The 23,054-nt window shown below is 37.4% G+C and overlaps 1 protein-coding gene across 1 annotated transcript in view; it reads left to right on the top strand.

Moving 5' to 3' along the window:
- The window catches only part of LOC106627498 (kinesin-like protein CG14535), a 199,443-nt gene that overhangs the window by 63,810 nt on the left and 112,579 nt on the right, over positions 1-23,054 (top strand). Inside the window, exons 3-5 of the mRNA XM_036366861.2 lie at positions 9,880-10,108; positions 12,118-12,160; positions 16,151-18,438. Of these exons, the coding sequence (XP_036222754.2) occupies positions 10,062-10,108; positions 12,118-12,160; positions 16,151-18,438 (2,378 nt within the window). The 5' untranslated portion in view covers positions 9,880-10,061. The remainder of the gene's footprint in view (positions 1-9,879; positions 10,109-12,117; positions 12,161-16,150; positions 18,439-23,054) is intronic.

Genomic DNA, 23,054 nt, shown 5'->3' with positions numbered 1-23,054 from the left:
ATATACTAGAACTGAGATATATTATATAATATTATATTTACTTTGGTAGGTCTCAATTAACCAACCGCTCTTTAACAAGAAAGCTTTGAAGATTCTGCGAAAGCGATCGAAAATGTTAAAAGTTTCTGCAGAGTTATCTTTTCATAATCTGAATATGACCTCAGCGTTATTCGGACATCAACGAAGATCGGAGATTGAAAATACCATATAACAGGCCATAAGCTTCACGAAAAGCGCCCTTATCAAGTGTATAGGTGACTAGATCATAGGTTTGAAGTCGAATATGTCATTTATGAGAAATTTCTTTGACTGATTCTGATACAGGTAAAGCAAATCATGAAAGCATCTTTATTATGAAGTTAACAAGACCCACTGAATAGGTATGATCAGGTTATAACCTCGAGTAAATTATTTTATACGATTATTCGATACTATCAGACTAAACAAAAGTATGGTTAGTTCTATTTTATGTATACTTGTTAAAGAATAGAGAATAAGACGACATATCTTCTAAAACAAATAAGAAATATTACCTCCTTATTATTGGAACTCAAAATGTACAAATTAGAACAGAGATTAGGTTAGGTTAGGTTGAGAGGTCCATCGTAACAGGGATCTCACTTGTACAGCTTAGAACGCTGGTCCATTATGGTAGCTAATGTAATAGATAAAAAGACCCTTACTAATCGACAAAACACTTTGAGTTATGTCAAATTTGTTGAGACTGCTAATGTCAGTTTTGGATATATCTTCTAGTTCGTCGACAAGATTTTTAGTATCAATACCTTTTGAACAGCGTCCAGTAAAAACCCCAACGATTGCGGCAAGATGAACTTTGTTAAAAGCAAGTAGTTCAGTGGATCTCTTGTGTTCTACTCTACGCCAAAAGGATCTCACAGTTCCACGACATGTCCATTGATCAGGTGCTAGAACGCTAGACGTCAATGGATAGCCCATTCGGTCTCATTCCGATGCCAGTGATGTCCGCTTTGGAAACAGCGATGTCTGACTCTTGCCAATAAGTGCTCTTTTAAAATGATTTGAAAAGAAAAATACCTCTCTTGACGCAAAAACTGGTGGTACACATTTAAGTTTCTTATCATGTCGATCTAAAATATAATGAAAAATAGAATCTGATGAGAAGCTCTTAGAGAAAAGTTCTTCGAACTGCTTGTGGATCTTTTGAAAGAAAAAAATGAATATTTTTTGAGTTATACAAGATCTCCGATGACACTTAATAAAGGCCCTCCACTGCTGCAGTGATTCCGGCCTTCTCCGTGAATGAAACATAAATATGATCAGATCAAAAAAACCGAGTCAGTCATTGTATGTAGAATTACATACAAAACAGGCAGAAATTTGTCTTCGAGTTAGCACTGGAGCCAATTCGACAAATGTTGTTTGGAGGATAAAATGGTAGACCGGATTGAACTGAGCGGCCACCCTTTAAATGGATGTACCTCAAAAACTATTTGAGATATCGATTTTAGTATATTATTTTTAAAGGTATGAACTATCGAAATATAAAAAAATCGATTTTTATCAAAATTTCACACTAAGTGAGTCCCTTAAAGAACTTAGGTGTTAGTGTAGCTAGGTTAGGATTCGAATTTCTTAAATTTTTTAAAATTAGACACGTTAAGATTGTTTTTATAGTTTAACTCGATTCAAATATGGCCTGGCTCAACTCATTTCATTTTCAGTTAAGCTAAAAAAATACATTATGTGAACATTTGTGGCTTCGAATAGCTCATTCTACATCGTAAACTATACAATTCTGATGCGAGTTCGTAAAACTGCCATAAAGTGCATGAAACACAAATCATAAAACTCGGTTTTATGGCGAAACAACTTTAACTTACTACCAACAACAATGCTTAACATTAATAATACAACTACAATACCAACAAATAACACAAAATAATCAACACTAAGTAATATTTCGCGCCTACTACATTCTCTCAACTTGCCACCCTACCCGGCTCGCTGTGCGTCGCTGAAATGTACACACCATTAATTCTCATTTCCACCTGAGGCGTTTATCAGCGTAAATTAACAATTAATCTTTGCAGCAAGCGTCGGTAGTCGGAATTCCCACAACCTTAGCCGCAGTTGGAGGCGTCCCAGTCAATGCTGGCATCTTTCACCAACCTAATTTGCCTGTAACAGTTGCTTTTTTCTGCTCTTACCCTTCTGAGGGCTTAATCGGCATACCGTTAGCTTGACTCGTAGTCAGTCATCAGTTGTTCAACCACTAATAATTGCTATTGTATCGTTTGCTTGTGGTTGTTGTGTGTTTTATTTTGCTACTGCTGCGTCGTTGTCTTAAATGAGTCAGTGCTCTTGTTGTAGTATTTCGATTATCACCATCACCATTACTACCGTTATCATTCACCTTCGAATATCAACGATGACATTTCACTCTTCATTTCGCACAATGGCCTACCAAAGCTTCCCGGTTGTTGACTGCCCCTTCAACTATTCTAGTCTTGCTTTGTTGGTTTGCGGCAGAAGTGGAAAGATGCCGCGTCGACTGGCTGATTATAATGTAACTTGGGGACTCCCTGTCGGCAGGTTAATGGATTGTATTGTGTGAAAAGGGAAGTTGGCTGGTTAAATTTGATTTGAGGGGTGTACGTGGATTGGGGAAATATGGTGGTGGGGATACTTAACATAGTGTAAATAATCTGTACCACGCACCAAATCTGTATGTGCAGCTTGTGGCCCAGTTGGTGGTGTGATCCTGGTGGTTGTGGCAAATGGCTCTGCTAATACTTAACGCTAAGTGCTTGCAATAATTACTGTTAGTTTGATGAGTAACTTGTGCTAACGTACAAACCTCCCTGACATCTAAAATTTCACCTTATCATAAATATTAAAGACAAACACCATTTATTCAATCAATTATTTACGACAATAATTTCCAACAAACCGCAAATGATTTATCATAAACGATATCTAATAAAATTACAGTTCGATGTTGACAGCTCGCAGACTTTTCGGCCGCCGGACTGTTTATGTCAAATGGATGGTCAATTTCGAATAATAATTAATGAGACTGGGAGCTTTTCATTGTGTTTGAACTTGATTAAATTTTCTTCGTAGTAAGCCACTGGTATATCTCTTTAAGACCTCGAAATCGGAAGGAAGTATTGTACATATACCTAATATGTGAAACAGTGGAATTGTTTAAATGAAACCCGGATTCCTAAAAGCCCCTTAATTCCTAAGGATCCCTTATTAAGAGAGACTAAAACATTGCTATCTATTTCATGTTACAGGAGAGCTTTGTTTCACACACTAGAGATAGTTAAAAAATGAAACGCGTTTAGCTCAGTTTTCCAACTTAATAATTTTTAGCTTCGCTCCCAAATGTAGGCAACTTTTTATGGAATGCTGTTATTATAATAAAATATTAGTATACAATTCTAGTGATAACTTTATTTCATAGCTGAATATAAATCGGGAAATATTCAAGCCTCCCTCTTATTCATAAACTCTTAAATTTAATTTTCCGCTTTATGCGAAATTTAATATTATATAATATATTATTTAAAATATATTTAACACGTTTTGCTCTTTGGGGAATTGCGTAATGACAACAACGCAATTAGCGACAATATATACATATGTATAGAAAACACTTACATAATTGCGGTTTTCGAAGCTGACAATACTAATGCTTTTCTGAGGCTTTGCCATTTCAGTGGGCTTTAAATAAAATATATATAATAAAAATTATTACATGTATATACATATATTTAAATACCAATACGCCACAAATTGACCACTAATTACAAATTAGCAAACATTGTGGCGCCAATTGTTGTCAAGGACTATGTGGCAGAGAAACAAACGTTCTGCAAAGTTGAGTGGGTGTATATATATGTATATGCATTCGAATTTGTAAAGAAATGATCCAATATAGAAATCTGTCATTTCAAAGTTTCTATTTATTCTTATGTAACAAATTTTTTTTAATGAAAATTAATATAAGCAGAAATAGATGATTTACAACTCATTGCGTTAAAGAAAATTTTTTAAATTTTTTTTGGTTGAAAGTACATAACTTCCGAAATCCTTCTAAGTGGCAGGTTTTCTTAAGCTCTGCAACTAAAAGTTAATTTTATCTATAATTTCTGGCTTTAAATCTCGAAACATTGCAGAGAGCCCGAAGAAAGTCTAATTTGTGATAATTTATGAAGAAATTACTCCAAGCATTGTTTTGTTTTATTCCGCCAATAGTCAGTGTATACCTATAAGGGTGGAGTTAACTACATCCTATTTTACACTTTAGGATAATATTGTGAGCGATTATGTTATGTATTAAATACGAATTTTTATTTGCTTCCAATTGATGTCAAATTTTAGTGTGATTGTGTCAGTTAAAATATTTTTACAGCTTCGATATACGAGTATGTTGTCACGACTGTTTACATATTATGTACGAGCGATTGAATATGACTGCTCAATTAGTAAATTAATAAATAATAAAGTGTCGTAACGAGTTTAAATATTATGAATAATTAAGGAGAGGGGAATTTAATGTCATCGCAGCATTATAAAGGAGGAGGAAACATCGGAGACCCTATAAAATGTTTATATGAATAAACAGCATGACGGGCTGAGTCAATTTAGCCATGTCTGTCTGTTTGTATATGCGCGAACTTGTCTCTCAGTTATTGAGATATCGATCTGAAATTTTGCAGACGTCCCTTTCTCCTCAAGTAGCTGCTTACTTGTAGCAATCGCCGATATTGGGGGACTATAGCATATAGGTGCCAAATAAGCTAAACGCTGTCATTAAAGTAATTTTGAGTGAACAAAGGGGTTTAAAGTTTCAAAGGAGAATTGATGTTACCCCAATTTAAGAGAACCATAGTAATTTATTCTTAATCTTGTTTGAAGTTTTGTGTGGAAAGCGGTAATTCATGCCTACATATAAGAGGCTACACCGACTCTGTTTAGATTGTAGCTAACTACGAGCAGGCATTCTTAAGTCGATCATGTTTGGTTCTTAGTTTAAGCTGCCTTTTGGAACCCCTCCAGCAATCTTTTAGTCGAAAAAATGTTCTTTCGATACAATTTTTGTAGGTTGTTCTTTGTGCCCGTCTTAGGCCGTTAATTCAAACATAAACGTACTTCAGTTCCACCTTGTATCAAAATTCTTGTCGTTGGAAAGCTACACTCTCTCCAGTGAACATAAGCTTTTATTATATTTTCAACAAAGTTAGGGATCCTTACAAAACGCCAATAATGTAACCCAAGGTGTAAAAAAATTACTTAAGAAAGTCCTTAAATAGCTTGCCGCGAATACTATTGATTATGGAACAAAATAATGTGATACTACTTTGCAGAACATATAATTATCTAAAAAAATATTGCAACAGCATATGTCAAACTGTTGTACCTAGTTACGCAACCTCATCAAAATTAAATACTTCGTGTTCAAGACTGATCCAATACCTTTATATAACTTCTTGAATTATTCGAGTCAGTCAAATTCGAAATATATCATGAATTTAAAAATTAAGTATTAAAAAAAAATTGCGGGGTGAGCGGCGACTCGCTCGGATAGGCTGCAACATAATATGCGATGTTAGCTTCATTGGGCCACGGGAGAAAGTCAATGTCAAAGCTAGAAGTCTACTGAGCAAGGAAAGCAAGGGAGTTGGAAGCGAAGTTAAAAAATGTCATAATTGTTTCTTCCTATATAAAAAAATATTCTTGTCAAAGGCTGAAGAAATATGAAATTTGTAAAACAATTATGGAAAGTGGAAAAATAGTGTGGTGGATTTTATTAGGATTAAGATTTTAGATCTACAAGCCTCACTTCTTTCATGTTAAAAGTGTTAGAAATAAAGAGCTCTCTATTGTAGAAAGGAAGTCGGGAGTGCTAGTACAAAATGTCGATAAAATGGAATGATCGCGAGAAAATGGTCGTCACGAGATTGCATGCAATATTATATGAATGTCCTGTGATTGTCAGAGGGCGAAAACGACCTTAATTTTATTTCTTGCCTCTTAACATTAATTGGTTACAATTGGATTTGGAATTAGGCTGTATGCACAATTCTTTTAAAGCTACTTTCCCCTTTCTTCAATAGATTTCTACAAATAAACTTCTCTTTCGTGATGGTCCTTAGCTGCATTTAAATATTGTATTTTGCAATATCTTACACACTCGACATACAAATATAAGTAAGGTATGTACTTGTATGTTTTATCCAAAGCCATGTAAAGCCATTCACACTGCAAGCTTATATTTAATTTCTCACATGTACATACATGTATGTATATATACATATATATATAAATGTATTTATTTATAAACCGTATATATATACCTATGTAATTTCACTGATTTAAAAAGTCTTTGTGTTTTTTGTATACTTTATTTTTCCTTTCCACCATAAACAAGTGGCAGCTCTCTGGTGCGCCTTTTGTACTGTGCGGCGTGATTTTTATCGCACCTCAAACAATATTATTTCCGAGCTCAAAGCAGTTTATTATTTCTCATAAATGGGTTGGAATCTAAATCGACATGCATATTTGCTTATGCGCTTTCATACTTACATACATGCATACATAAATTCGTACGTGCAATCATATCATTAGAAATGTCGCTACAGATTTCCTTTAAAGCTTCTATTTGCGTGCCAACAGTGGCACAGCGCATAGCACCGCATAGGACTGCATTGTACTATGGTTTAGAAAGAACAAATATTAGCGGATAATATAAAATCAACTAATACACTCATGGATATACGAAATATATTGCTAAGGCATTCTTCCTACTCATTCTTTGTAAGATATATAGACCGTTGAAAAGTGGAAGCACTTATACTCAAAGCTTTCTCGCTTTAGACCGAGAGCTCTTTCAAGTATTCAGCCTTTTCCTCCTAAGAAAAGGCAAAAGCATATATTTCAATATACTTTGCTCTTACATCTTCACTAATACCAGCCGTGAGCTCTTCTTTGGTCCAAAGTTGGGGAACTTTGCAACTAGCTACGTTCATATAAGTGAGGTTTGGTTTTGATATGTCAGCAAAGATTTTGCAATATTAGTTATACTTTCCGATTAGATCATGAATGAGCTTTAAGGCCACGCTATAATTCTACGAGCTTTTTTGTAACTTTCAGTTAATAATTTTCTAGTCTAGTTCCTTATGAGAAATCCCACTGTACATCAATATCCTGTTGACGTTTAAGTTGTGCTTTACTTACTCTTGCTTTTTTAATAAAATGCTTAGCTCTATTTGTCTTATCCGGGATTTCTATATGCACTTTTCTAAAACGCAAACAAACCATGCAAATGTGTTAGTGTGTGTGCGAAAATATTTCTGAGTGTGGCTGCCTGTGTCAAGCTTTGGTGTTCATAAACAGCTTGCAATATCGCACACCATGGGGGGTTTAACAAGTGACAATTCTGGCTATTATCCGCACGGCATGTGGTGTGGCTTACCTTAGTGTTCGACCGAATATTCAGTTTCAGTTATCACGTGATTTCAAAACTGGAAGCTTTATTTAAAAAATGTAAAATGACATCATAGAACTAAAGGACCTCCACGGTATTTTCGAAGAGTTATATAAGTCTTGAACTTGTCATCATCGTTTCGTAGATCCAATATATGATATTGAAGCCTATGGAATCTCATAAATAGCATGCATTTTGAAAAAATCCTTCTCTTCACCTTTGTTAAATCCAACAACCTCTTTGCTATTCTTCTTCCTTAAGATTCGATATAAATTTAAACAAGTGTCAAACGAACATTTTGGTTGCCTGAGAATCATTTCTTGTCGATTGAACTGCGCACTTTCAGAATTTTTTTTAAATTTAGAGCCATTTATAAGTAGATATTTTTAAGCAAGTGCAATCCTTAGTACCGAAACCTATATAACATAGAAGAAAATATTGCCTGAGCCCCGAGAATTTTTGATGACTTTATCTGCTCATCTATATTTGCCATTTTTTATGACCTTGCATCACTCAGAAGAAGGATTTCAGTTTTGAGGTTTTGGATCGATAAACCGGCTATTCAGGCTATACACTACTGAGTTCAAAGTAGGGAACTTAAATCCTTGTAACTTGCCTATATTTTAGAAAATACCCTTAAGAAATAAAACCTGAGAGCATTTCAAAGAACCCTGACCGATGCTTTGCTAAACTTATTTCTAGAAACTTTGGACAATTTCACAAACCTGTAAAACAGCAAAAAAGAAAGAGATACAGCCATTTCTCTCTTTCTCTCTCTGCCTTTTAACTTCTATATTTTTCTCTTTCTCTAACTCTATCTTGCGCTCTCTCTACCTCTATTTTCCTCTCTCTTTCTCCGAAGCAGGCATAACCAATATTTTTGTCAGCCAATGCTTCTAAGCTTTCTGTTGGCCGCAACATTAAGAAAGAAAAAAATTGAATATTTTCCAAGCTACACGCGATCTCCAACGGCGCTAAAAAAATGTACTCCGCTGCGGCATGGATTCTGTCCTGCTTCGTGGATGAAACCTTATGGCATGAAATAAGGTCGAATAAAAATCAAAAATTGACAAAATGGCGGCGTTTAAAAAAAATTGAATTTTACGCAAAATGTTGGTCATTTTGAACTGAACGGCTGCTTTTAAAAGGCTGTAACTCGAAAACTTTTTGAGATATCATTTTGAAATTTTAGCAATTTTTATTTAATGGTATGACCTATTGTAATATACAAATAATTCGATTTTTTTCTAGTTTCACACTCAGTTGGGGCTTGGGGTTGCTAAACGACTAAAACTCGATATACAACTAAGGCTCTTCTGGGAAAATGAATTAAAAAACTCTAGTATGAATGCTACACTTATCAACTCTTTGGAAACCTTCCCAGTAGCACTGGTGAATTAAGTAAAAAAATATCTCCACAAATATTAAAAATTATTTTCTTGTTCTATATGAGCTTACAAACTGCAGTATTCATATTACAACCGATGGATAAAAATCTATCGAATACCGAATAACGGCTTCGGTTGAGCACTACCCAGCAAAACGAAAGCTCCTCTTAATATCCATTAAAATGTGCGGGAGCAATGCAATTTTGCGTTGCTTTACAGCTCGCTCAAATGCGTTTCCTTTTTTTTCGTTAATAAAAGGAAGCGCTCAAAAGGCTGTCATTCCTGCATAGACAATCCTTTGAGGACGCGCGACGACGAATTGCGAAGACACAAGCGCGTGCAATGGCGGCGCGAAGAGCGCTAAGCGGAAAGAGTCAAGACAGTTGAAATGAAATCCTTTACTTCGTATTTGAATTTCAACTACTCACACACATACATACATACATGTATGTGTACCGTTATAGGCTGATAAGAGATAAGAAATCAGCAGGTAAATAGCACATATGCTTGCATGGGCAGAAATTAATGAGGAAGCCTACTCATTTACAGATCAAATGAAGCAATAATAAATGTGCAGCAACAAAAACAAAAAAGTAATGAGGTGCCGTTACAAAAATTTCTCACAAATGAAGCGTTTAGAAAAGTTATGTTTTGAAATACTGCCACCATTCGGGCGCGTGGGTACTCATTTAGCTCGACATTTATAAAAGAAAAAAAAATGTTTTGTTGTTGTTGGTGTTTTTGTTTTTGTTGGTTTATCGCACCAACCAAATCAAAGTCGTCCAAAGTGTGACAAGCATTTTGCATTTTAATTAAAAATACCACATTGCTCGATACATACTTATACTCAATGCTCATTGCATACCTGTGTATTATTGTTGTTGTTGTTTTCACATTTACAATTTATTTCGCATTGCTCCGTGTAACTGTTATCGCTTATCAATTTGAATGTTAAATACTTAAAAAAATCATCATTCCACTCATGAATTTTTCGTAACTTCTTTTTCTTTACAGTTCTAAGACAAGGCATGTGGCACAAACACACACATACATATGTACATTGGAATATTATTAAATTAGAGCAACGGAGCAACACTATTTGGTGGGCGGCACGCTGACTTTATCGCCTACAATACAGTTATCCAGCGAATGATCTTCTGGATGTATTTGAGCAGGTGTGAGAACTGAAGGCAAATATGTTGCAGCGTACAAAATCGGCGAGAAATCGTAAAAGTAGTGGCAGGTAAAGAATATATTACTTATTTTTGGCATTTTATCAGTTTGGTGTCAATTAGTCACAAACATTTTATAACTTGATTAAGTGCCTCTAATGCCACCTTTATACCAATGCACTCGCTCTACTTGTAGTTTGAATTAAATCAACAACTCTGAAAAAAAGCGCCTATAACGAGATTTCACTCATCGTGAGGTTTCTTCGGTACAAATCCCTACCTCCGTCTAAGCGCTTGGTTCACAGATAGTCCACTGTTTTACCTGTTTTTTTTATTATATTCATATTCCGCATGTGATTTTGAAAGCTCTGGTTTTGACTTGACGACCACTAAATATTTTATTGAAGTCCTCGCAGTAATGCACTTGAGGTCGAGTACAATCAAATCCCTCGGAAAGCATTTTCATATCCGAATTCAACGACACAACGAATTCTCACCCTGAAAATCATCCTTTTATCGTTGATTTTACGGATTTATTTCTAAATAATTATTAAAAAAAGAACTCATTTTGTGGAAATTTCACGTCTCCGGTTCTTCTAAGAATGTGATTAAGAGAATAAAGCCTTCAGCCAAAGCTCATATAATCGTTATGAAAGAATTTTCCCTGTTTCCGATTTGAGTATTTTGAAATTAAAATTTGAAGATTTCCTACTAAGGGATGTAGTGAAGTCTCACCTATAGCTCATGTGGTATTTCAATATCCTGAAACTACTGTAGAATATATTGTGAGCCAAACATTTTAAAAGTATTTAGCATGTGGTCTTTGGAAGCTCTTTAGGTTTATCAAACGCACTTGATTTAGAATCTTACCTCATTATAATCTTCATTGCTGCCTTGTCCTTTACCCTGATATATAACTTTGACCACATGAGCTATTACTAATTTTTTTTTAATTTGAAGTCCATAACTTTAACAGGATATTTTACTCTTTAACGTCCTCAAAAGACGTCGAGCTTAACAATTGAACCCACTTCTTCAAAAGAGAGCTTTTCCTTTCCTTTGTTTCCTGTCTAGCAAGAAGTTCGGTCGTCATAACGCTTTAGAAAATGCTGCTCTAACGACAAAAGTATGATCTAAAACTCAATGTATAAAGGCCAGGAAAAGCTGCACAGTTTAGGAAACGCATTTGTCTCATAATATTTTTTCCCAGCGAAGGTAAAATTTTTATACATTTCCCTTATTTTGAGTTCTCTGAAAAAAGCTTTATTTTCTCTTAACCGAAAAGTCTTCTCATCATCTAAAGTATTCTCAATTTAGCAAAGTTTTAAACACTTTCGGAGCAAAGCCAACTCCGAAAAAGCACAAACAAAAACCAACGAGAACAGAATTTATGATCACTTTGAGAGCCTTAGTAATAGTTTGTATGAAGAAAACATCGTACAATTGAAAGGCCACTATACTTTTAGGTTTGCGACTTAGCTAGGAAAGCAATTTAGTCATGCTCCTGTAAAATTCACAAACTGTGCTTTTATGCGCGCCATCTAGCGATGATATTTAAAATAATTTTTGAGCATGAATTTCTGATGCATTCTGTTTCTATGTATACACACATAGATATTTATGTCTATAATATAGTTTCTTAGATTCTTTTATGAATTAATATAATTTTTCCCTGAACAGGGTATATTAGAATTGTAAAAATATGTCGGAGTTTAAATAAAATGTATAGTATGTAACTGATCAGCTGTGTCGATTTTGCCATGTCCGTCGAATTGTAATAATGCACACGTCCTTTTCACCAAGAAGCTGTTCAGCCGCCGGTATCGGATCACTACAGCATATAGCTGTCATACACACTGACTGATAAAATCAAGATCTTATATGGAACCTGTTTTATATGTGAAGGTTATTATAGCTTCGGTATAACCGATGTTACGTTTTTCTTGTTTTTTATTTCTTGAAGTTAGTTATTATCAAGTTTTTGTATCTTTGGGTCTCCATTTTGAGTTAACTGTATTATTTTAGGCTTTCTTTTCTTTTAAAATAGAAGAATAATAATTTCTTTTCCTTCACATTATAGATGCAGTGATGGGGACTCATCGGCGAATGAGGCGCCAGTTTTCGTAAGTATCAAAACATAATAATTTTAATGTTTTACATTACAAGACATAAGTTATCTACGAAAAGATAGTTAATTTGATAATTCAACTCGATAATAAAAATGATATCTGAGACACATGGTTTGAACCATGAGACAAATAAAAGCTCCCAATTAGTTTATTACAGTATGTATAGTTATAATATTGTAACATTCACTTCCTCAATATCAACGTGCTCTCCATGAGAGCTTAACTTCAAAATAGAAAAGAGAAGTTTTTCTACATGTTGTTTATGTATGTATTGATGTACTTTCTCTAGAATGTCAATTTTGTTAGGCTTGCTTCAAAAGAGCTGAATTTTTTGCAAAAAGACCGCACCGAGCTGCAGTTGTGAATAATTTTAAGACCAAAAACTCGTTCAATACCATCAATCAACCACCATATTCACCAGATTTGGCCCCATGCGACCATTTTTTTGTTTCCAAAACTCAAGCTACTACTCTGTGGAACCCGTTTCGACTCGATTGAGGCCGTAATTGAAAATTCGCAGAGAGAACTGGATGCGATCCTGGACAGCGTCTACAAAACATGTTTCGATGATAGGAAAAAGAGGTGGCATATGTGTAATCCTTCAGAAGGAGCATATTTTGAAAGCGTCCAAATAAATATTAATGAAGATTAAAATTTTTTAGTTTTATTTACAATTTTTACAGTTAGAGAATGGGGTTTCGGGTGGTCATTTAATGCTTTGATAGCGTTATAGACCAACCTATTGAAGAAGGCTAAATCCACTTAAGCCAAGAAAAATTAAATTCTATGCAGAATAATACAGTTGTTGCAAATAATTTCTTGTCTTGAAGTCAGAAAAAGTGATTCTGTAGAAGAAGTTTTGAATCGAATGATGAGGTCTTCTTTGGAAGAAATACTTATTTTGAAAAATTTGAGGAGGCATTATTAACAAAAGGGCTAGAAGACCTTTTGCCAAATGGGTAGATCAGCGACTTGTCATATTGCCCTGCCCACTTATGCATACACCTATACATACGTATATACATATATACATATTATACATACACCTATAAGGATGTGTATGTTGCCACAAGTCCAAAGTATATTTGCGTTACTCTAAAAAACGTAAAAATTAAAACAATAAATTCCTAAAATAAAATTCCTTCACTTTATTCAATGGCTTGGCAACTTTACAACTTCGTGTGGCATGCAACCACATGTCACACTTTTACCGCAGCTCTAACACCAACACTTGGCATTGCGCATTTCATGCACGCTAACCTCAGACTCTACAAGTGCATTCCTTGACAGCACATACTTACACATATGTATATGTGTACAAACACTCACATAAACATATACACACGTATGCGGTGTCTGATTTGTTGCCGTTTTGACTTTTTGTTGCTCGTGATTTTGATGGAATTCTTCGTTTTGATAGCGGCGAGCATTGTTCTAACAGCTTGTAGTTGTTGTTATTGTCGAAATTTTTGTTTTTGTGCGTGTGTATGTGCTTGTTTTTTCTCCGTGTTATTTTGATAGTAAATTTTACGATGTCAATGTGATATGTGGCGTGCGGCATGCGACCAGCCATATGCTACACTTGTAATAAAAAGCCAAATTCCACACGCACGCTCGGCCCCCCCTCACGCCCCCTCAGCACTATCGTTCGGTATGTGGGAGCAATCGTATCACTTTCATATTTGTTTACAAGCAGCTGTGTGGGTGCATGTGTGTGCGTGTGCACTAAATTCTTCCACATATAGCGCGTGCTGCAACAACACACACACCCACACATACGCGCTGCTTCATTGCCTGATTTCCGCTCCGTCATTGGTGTTTTTACAACTTGAAGACTTGTCTCCGCTGCTTTTTGCAGTTGCATGTCGGTGCATCTTGTTTGACGATTTTAATGATTTAATTGTGTCTGTGCTCGTCGACGATTTTCGTGTGTTCGCATTTAAATTGATGAGACGTGATGTCGTAAAATGAGAATTTAAGCTCACAATTCGGTGGCAATCACAGAACAACTGTGCAGCGTGTAAACATGAAATTTCAAGTGATTTACATAATAAACTTTAATAGGATTTCATGCTTGTTAGCAGGCAGTCGGGCATATCTATGTCACTTGGTGGGGGAATCGGGAGCATATTGAAGGTGAACGCCTTAAAGAGAGCGTAAAATAAATTCTATGGATGGCAAGTGCTCTCTAGCATGGTGTATTAGAGTAGTGGTAGTTGATGGTCGAAAGCCATCCTAATTTTTTACGGATTTACTATAGGTCAACGGACGAACGAACAAAATTTAGGTTAGGTTACAGTGATTTTCCCCAGCACATTATAATATGTGAAAATAGTACAGTAATTCGAGGTAGTTGTGGCGAATATAGTCCTTTCAAAGAAAATACAGAAAACGTTGCAAGGACTTAAGTTCACCAACAGCTTTCTAAGCAATCGAATCGAAATCATCTTCGATGACTGCCAAAGAGCTTGCGATTCTATAAAACCTTTGAAAGCAATTGTGTGGAGGTCAATATACCTAATGCCTCATTCAATTGCATGATTCGCTTAGAAGACGAAGAACATCTTGAGCGGCCAAAAACGTTTGAAGATGAGGAACTGAACGGATTACTCATTGAAGATTGTTACCAAACACGAGAAGCGCTCGCAGAAGCTTTGGGAGTCACCCAAGCAGTCATTTCAAAACGTTTAAAAGCAGCCAGATACATTTAAAAGTAAGGAAATATGATTTGGAGGCAAGTGACGTTGAAAGACGATTTCACACGTCAGAAATGCTGCTTTAGCGCTTAAAAAAGCAATCGGTTTTGCAGCAGATTGTGACAGGTAATGAAATATAGATCAATTACGACAACTCTAAACCCAAAAAATTATATTCGAACTTTGGTCAACCAGCCAAATCAAAAACAAAGCCGAATATCCATGACAACAAGATATTTGGAGAGATCGAAAGGGCATAGTGTATACAAAGTTTCTAAAGCCGGATCAAACCATTAACGGGGAATGCTACCGACAACAGTTCATTAAATTGTAGCGAGCGATTGCTTAAAGTGCCCGGAATTTGCGACTATTTTTCATCATGGCAAGGTTCGGCCTCATGTTGCAAGATCGGAAAACTATTTGGCAAGCAGCGGCTGGAAAGTTTTCTCTCACTCACCGTATAACCCAGACCTTGTCCTTTCTGACTACCAATTGTTCCTGTCGATGCTGAATGCCCTCACTGAAATACGGCTCTCATTAGAACATAATATCAAAATTATGCTGATTAATTCTTGGCCGCCAAGCCGACGGAGTTCTATTGAGATAGAATCCACAAACTGTCAGAAAGCTGAACAAATGTTATATCTTTGGTCAATACTATTGAACTTGTTTTTACTTAACTAAACATTTAAATTAAAAAAAAAAAAAATATATACATAAAGTTATAGGCCCAATATAATATTAGCTTTTGCGCCACGTATTCTCTTTACAGAATTTTTCATAAAAAGCCATTCGATACTTTATTTTAAAATTTCAAGATAGTTTCATACCTACGTTTATCCGACCTGTTTATTACAGAATAGGCGTCCTTATTCCTCTGCCATCAACAGCAATTGTCGTAATGTTAAATACATGAGAACATAAAGGGAAATGCAAAGGGTAATTCGTGTCATGGCTATGGCAGGTTCCAGTCCGAATGGCTAAGAATTTAAACCACCGCGGTATTCAGAAAACAAAGGTGGGAAATTATTTAGGCTCCCCACCGCTACTCACTTACTTAATTATGAATCTGTTGTTATTTGACGCGACATCTTTCATGAGAAGAACTCTGGTTGAAATCTGTCTCTCTAGTTTTATGCTGAGCTCCTAGACCCTTTCTAGAACTTAAACCTCAAATAGATGGTGAAAAAAGCTAATACAAGAGTTAAACGAATTGCAAAGCTCCAAACATTGTTTACCCAAAAAAATAATCTTTACTAAACCATTTAACGTTTTTAATCTTTTGCAGGCCTCTGTGCATCGGGCCCGACACAATGGGGCTGGCAGCAGCTCGGCTGTTAGACGTGATGGCCCACAAAAGGCTGCAACTTGTGGTGGCCATCAGCAACGTCAAAGCTATCATCAGTATCAGCAGCAACGTAAATTACAACACCAGCTTCAACAACAACAACAGCAGCAATCAGTAGGCAGTGAAAATTCGAGTGCCTCACAAAAACTAGCCAAAACGACGCGCAATTGGAACGACACACAGCAACAACAACAATCGCAACAACCAAGTACCGTTGACACTGCAACGAAGCAATCAATTGCGGTGTCAATGCCGCAATCATTGGTGGCTGCCACTGCAGCGAACCATGGCCGGCCGGCAATGCAACAAATCAATACAAATGGTGGTACACAACGCGATGCATCGCCAACGAAGACGAGTCGTATACCCTTACAACAACAGCAACTCAACCAAGTGCAACCAAATTTTAATCAAATATCCAAAACCGCTACAAATCTATTGAATGATATTTACGAGCGGCATCTCTTGAATCAGACGACGTTCCAGGCCGAGCATAGCCAAGACCGACCGCAACAGTCACAACAGCAGGAACAACAACCAAATAAGCTGCAGCAACAGCCACAATCACAGCCAAGGCATCACCTGCAGCAGCAACGTTTCTTGGCTGCACGTCAGGTGGGTCCAGAGGTGGAGCTTAATTTTGCTAGTTCCTCGACACAACAACAACAGCAACGAAATCAACAACAGCAGCATGCACAGCAATCGCCACGCCATTTTCTGTCTTTCGGCAATCAGCAGGCACAACAACATTCAACGCACTTTACTTCCAGCGCCCAGGAAGGTGGCAACTCCGCGCTGGCAACATTTGTACCTATACACGGGAGTAACAAGCAACATGTTGCACAAAAGCCAGTGCACTTCTTAAAGTTGCCACCACCACCACCGTTGGCCGCGCCACCTACCAACGCGCTTGGACAAACAGGGTCAGAGCCACCAAACGAGCTTGGCTCTTACACATCTTATCAGCAACATTTCCAATTCTCCGATGCATATGTTGAGCCTGTAGATAGCTGTAAACATTTCCTTTTGCAATCTGATGCGGCCAGGACGGCCAATCCACCGCCACCACCCGCGCCACTCAATCACGTCTACGAGACGATTAAGGAGCGACCACCGATGCCGCCGCCAAAGAATGTGAAAACTGCCGAAGGCGGGATTGTTGGCGAGGACGAAGCGCCACCACTACCACCATCGCGGCAGTTGAGAAAGCGTTTGGTGGCCGCCGCCGCCGCGAAGGTCGGTAGCAATAAACGTACTACAACAACAGCAAATACGATTGGTAGTCAAAGCAAAATAGATGCAGGTCAGTTGGCCTGCAATGGCAAGCTCAACAGCAAATTATTGCCCATGCAACCGCCCGCATACGTGGCGCCACCAGCTGCGGGTTCGGCAAAACAAGCAGTACCAAAGCAGCAACCGCAGCAGCAGCAGTATAATCCGCAACAACGCACGAAGGCGGACGGCGAGCAACGTCCTTACCTTTATCAGCAATTGCGCGAGCGACAACAGCAGCAACAACAGCAAGCGTCTGCATTAAAGGCAACTGCTCAGCGTCAGCCTCAACACCACCTACAACCACTACCACAACCACAACAACAACAACAACACCAACGTTCCAACCAAACACAAGTGCGGGAGCATCCTTTGGGCGCCCATGCAGACCAACACGGCGCACAAAAGCTGCAGTCTCAGCAACAAAAACAACAACAATTTACTAATATCAACAACAGTCAACAAAAGCCGGTTGAAAATATGATTACCCAATCTGCAGTCGCTTTAACCACCACAAAAGCAACGGTGCATGCTACCAACATACCGTTCGCAACGCTGACTAACGCAGCCAACTCGAACTCCACCTCCGCGGCATCCATTGATGTTTCCGATAGCTCGGTGGAGTTGTTGTTACAACAAGCCGGTTTGTTACATTCGCATGCAACCTCATTAACGGCACATAGCGGCGGCGGCGCCGACAAAGCTCCACAAACCGCTTATAATAATAATGCCAACCATACTGGCGGCATTGGCAACAACAACAGCAGTAACATATCCAATTTGCATCCCACGCGTCCAACTGCATTGCCAATCGTTTTCGAGGAGGATACCGGTGAGTTTCAGGACGTGCTTGTTCTCGAAGAGGACGGCACGGCTAAACTACCGTATCGACACGGCAAGATCGAGGTGCGTTTGGAGACAGCGCAGGCGATGGCCGCGGCTGCTTATTATGCCAGGTAAGTTTAAATTAGATTTTTGTAGCATATTGTGATGCAGAGGAAGCTGTTGTGTTGATGTTTATACCTAGAAGTTAGTGTGTATGTAAGAGCCAGTAGAGGGGTTACGCCAATTGGCGGCTTATTTGATGGTTGGACTAATGAAAATTCGCAAACTTTTTGGATGTCTTAAAGAGGTTGACAGCTTATTGACGAATACTTGCCCGAGCGCCAATTCGCTTTAGTGTCACAACAGTAGAAAGCAGTTCTGGTTTTGAACACAGTGAAGGTCCCCTCATTTGGGTTAATTTGGAAGCATGGTAGTGGTTCTATTTCAAAATTAGTAAAATACTGCGTCCTACAATTTTCTAAGACGACTTCGATGATCGTCCAAGCACAAATCCTTTTTCAAGAGTGGGTCGAGTTCACTTTAAATTAATTCTGTACATAGACGTCTAGCTGCTTTGACTAAATAACCTCGAAACCGCTTGGAAGATCTTTGCTTGGATGACGCTATTAACAATAAGATATTATAGCGGAGAAAAGTTTATTTAAAAAGCAAGTTTGTAATAACTCGAACTCAACAGAAAAGCACTAGAGATCCAGATTTTAAAGATATCAACGGAATTTACTTCTGAAGCCTAAATCGTATTATGTTTCTACGGAAAAGAAGTGCTTTAAAATTTTGTAAGTATGTTAGTCTATATCTTCTCTTTCTGCCGCCTAAATTACCTCAGTTGAGCGAAACTTCATTAGTCTTACTAGCAAAACCAACACCTATGACGTGGGAAATTATAGGTGCATATGAGAGCTGTGTGAGTTTTTAATTAAGTGATCCCCACCTTGCTTTGACGTTTGCTGGCGGCAGTCAAACAAAGCCTTTGCATTCACCTTATTCATTGCCGGCGATAACCATTCATCGATGTTGCGCTTTTATGCCAGCTTCGGCTTTGTGTTCTTACGCTTCTTCTCCTTCTTCTTCTACACTGCTAGTATTTTCGACTTTCCACCTATGATTATTATCTTCGTTGGGGTTTCTTCTTCCGCCCACTAAGTTTCTAAAGCTTTTTCATGTTCGCCGCAGCTTTAGAAACCGTTATTGCGCGTAATGAAGCGGAAATCTATTAGAGATTTTTATCTCGTTTTGAAATTATGGCGGCAGTCCTTTGGTAGTTGGAACAAAGGAAATGAGAAAATAAAGTGGAAGTGTTGGACGGTATAATAATATTGTGCATTACCTGAGGTGTTTATAATTAATTAATTGTGTTTTAATTAAAATTTAAAAAGTGAATGTTGTAATGTTTGGTGTTGGTATACGTTTAAGGAGTTGGCTGGAGGATATGTAAGGGCCAGAAAGATATTGTTTAGCAATTGGCGGAGAATTTAGGTAATTTTCAATACTTTATTTTAAAAAAATATATTTTTAGTTGACCGCAAGTTAAGTTGAGCAAATTAAATAGCCCGGCATTAGATTGAAGTGGTTTATAGCTCAGTTTCTTTCCATCATAAAATTTAGTTTCTCAAAATGTTCAGATTTCGGATCTCGCTCATCCATCGGGCTGTTTCTTTGATTCTCCATCCGAAGACAGCGATCTCTTTTTATGATATTTCTGTCTTCTGCAAAGGCTATTAGACTGTTTCTTAAAAAAACTATGTTATATTTGGTACAAAAAAAACTTAAAAATACCTTCTTATACAGCCTTGCATAGTTAAAATTAAACAAATCGGGTTCGGATTAGAGCTTAGGGAATATGTTTGGGTGTATAGCGCTCAAAAGGTAATAAACAAGGTTAGTTTAGGTTAAAAGGTCAATCCTTATAGGGATCTCACTTAGCCAGCTCAGAATGCCGGTCCATTGTGGTATCTAAAAGTCCTACAAGTATATAATTGATCATAAGATTTTCACAAATCGACAAAGCGCATTGACCCGATCACAAATTTGTTAGTTTCGGCTATGTCTCCTAGTTCGCCGAAGATAAGACTGTCGAAATGTTTCAACGTCAGTCTTGCGAACGCTGAAAAAGGGAGAAAAAAGTGTCTAGATGTTTCCACCTCACCTTATTCTATACAACTTTGACAGCTTGGGTCCGACAAAATTTTTAGCCTTACCTCATGAATGCATATTCGACCAGTAAGAAATCCTACTATTGCGGCAAGGTAAACTTTGCTAAAGGCAAGTAGTTCAGTAGATCTTCCGCGTTTTACTGTAGGCCAAAAGGCCGCAAAGAAGCTGGTCGACGACCAACGCCTGTTAAGTATTGCGATGTCCATAGGTCCAGTGCCAGAAGGAAATATGACAACGGAGATCCAACTCATACCCGCTCAGCTGTGAGCGGAGCAAGGATTCCGCCTTTTATTTAGCTCATCGTCAGCGATTCGCTCTGACCAGGTACCCAAGCTGAAGTCAGTGAAGTAGCCTGATGCTATTGATAGTCAGGACATATAACATACTTCTTGACTAACACAGAGTGCACAGTTAACTCATATTGCCGCTATGCTGTCGGCGTAGATGTTCACCACCCTGAAAGAGGCTGCACTTTAAAGCAGTAATGAACTAATAGCAGCCACTTCTGCCTGAAAGTAATCCGATAGCCTAAAGCTAAGCTTGACTGAGAGCTCCTTACAAAAAACTCTCCTCTTCTCCAGCGACTTCTTACCATCTACATATCCCTCGTCAGTATGTGAGCAGAGAAAAAGTAACCACGACTAGTGCGACGCAGTGTTCCAAGCTTTTAGGGCTGCAGTTGAAGGATGGGGGAATTTCAGCGTGTCCTAGCTTAGACTCCTTTATATACCCTGCTTCCACTGGGGCTATGTATGTGTAAAATGGCATTAAGTGCTTATTATTATTGGTGTAGTTCGCAATGCACCGGAGACGAATATACCATAAAACATTACTGATTTGGAATGTGGCGATTCGAACAAATGACCAGTTTACTCTTTAACATCCATTCGGGGAAAGCAGAAAAATTCAAGTAATCAGCTGTTACAAACAATCCTTTATTGACTTTAATCGTGTGATTTCGTTGAAAGTTGATTGTAATGCTTAACTATATATAAACTAAATATCGGAGATCTTATGCAAACAATTTTAAAATGCTTATATAATTGAACCAATAAATTGCCGGCATCCCTTTAGCTAATCTATAGATTCTTCTATTTCATTATGGTAACATTTTACATGGTTTCTGTAAGCTCCATACATATTTACAGTTACAGATATTTATCTATTGGGACGAATATTAAGTACACCCAATAGGATTATTGATCTCAGTCATCAACAGATACCGCGGTCATACCGCGTGCTCTTGGCTCTCCCACCCAGTTGATTTTTCTTTGCTTTGTGGCGATATTATTTTTATGTTGCAATGCTACTTAGTCTCCTGATACCCAGTTGATGCGATTGATTTAGTTTATTTTTATTTATTTTTTGTTTTACTGATTGTACTTTTTTGATAGATTGCAAATAAGGTGAAATAAAACAGTGGCTTCGTGTTGAGCTAAACAATTTTTTTCCATTTTTAATTTTTTTTTTTGGATTCAGTTTTTTTTTTCAAATAGCCATTTTTATTTATTCCTTTGCATCACTTCTTTACTATAATTGCTCGTATTTTCCCGGATTTTTTTTCAGCCATTACAAAATCATTTGCTTTTTTCTGCGCTCCAAGCGGTCGCTACTCTTCCGCTGTCGTCTGTCGTCCTTGTCATTGCTACTCAATGTCCTTGATGTTTATTATTTATTTAGTATTTTTTTTTGTATTTGGCCTTTCATTGTTGTTGCTGGCGCCTGCATTTGACTGCTTTATTACCGCGGCCACTACTGGACTTTTGTTTGACTATTATTTGCTGGTTTTTGGTTGGAGGTTTTTCGTTTTTATCCTTCCCTTTTCGCTGTCCTTTCATCCAGTTCGCTACGTTTTTATTTATCAATCGCGTAAAAGACTTCAAAGTTTTCAATTTGAGGCAACGAATTCGCGTTTAGAGCGCATAGCTTGGTGGCATGTGGCAACTTCTATATTTATATATATATTGTTGTTATTGTGGCATCCAACTGTATTGTGGAATTGTGGCGAGATGCAAAAAACAGAAATGTGGTCGTCAAAACTCACGTTACATCTGACAAATCAATTTCCGTTGCCCTCCTCGCTGCAACTCACTCATCTCCTCACTGTAGTCGTTAGCCTTGCTGTCCTTTGTCCTGAGGAAGCCCTCTTTTTTGTTGTACCAAATTTCATGAAATTTGACTTGTTTGGTCGCATGTGGCTTTCCATACTTTTTCAGTAGCTTTTTTTATTACCGTTTTTTTTTTTTGATGTTTTTGTATATTTGTTGCTTTTGTTTATTGCTGTACTGTGTTTTGCTCCGATTTTTAATCAATGATGGATGAATTACCGGATTTGTTTCTGCTCGTTACCTGCTTTGGCAGCCTTACTCCTCTCTTTCTAACTTTTTTATTCCAACTTTTCATAAAAGGACCCACATATGTCCTTTGTATCGACTGTAATACCTAAATGACATTGATGATGCGCCATTTTTTCTCTCTGTCCGAGCGCAAGTCATTTATTTGCCGATTTGTTTTGTACGTAATGAAAAAGCTGTCATGGAATCAATATAGACAAATGGTCACATGTACAAGT

Source organism: Bactrocera oleae, chromosome 3 (assembly GCF_042242935.1).
Source record: "Bactrocera oleae isolate idBacOlea1 chromosome 3, idBacOlea1, whole genome shotgun sequence".
NCBI lineage: Eukaryota > Metazoa > Arthropoda > Insecta > Diptera > Tephritidae > Bactrocera > Bactrocera oleae.
Note: the sequence above shows the minus strand (reverse complement) of the source record. Positions and strands in the feature narration are given on the sequence as shown.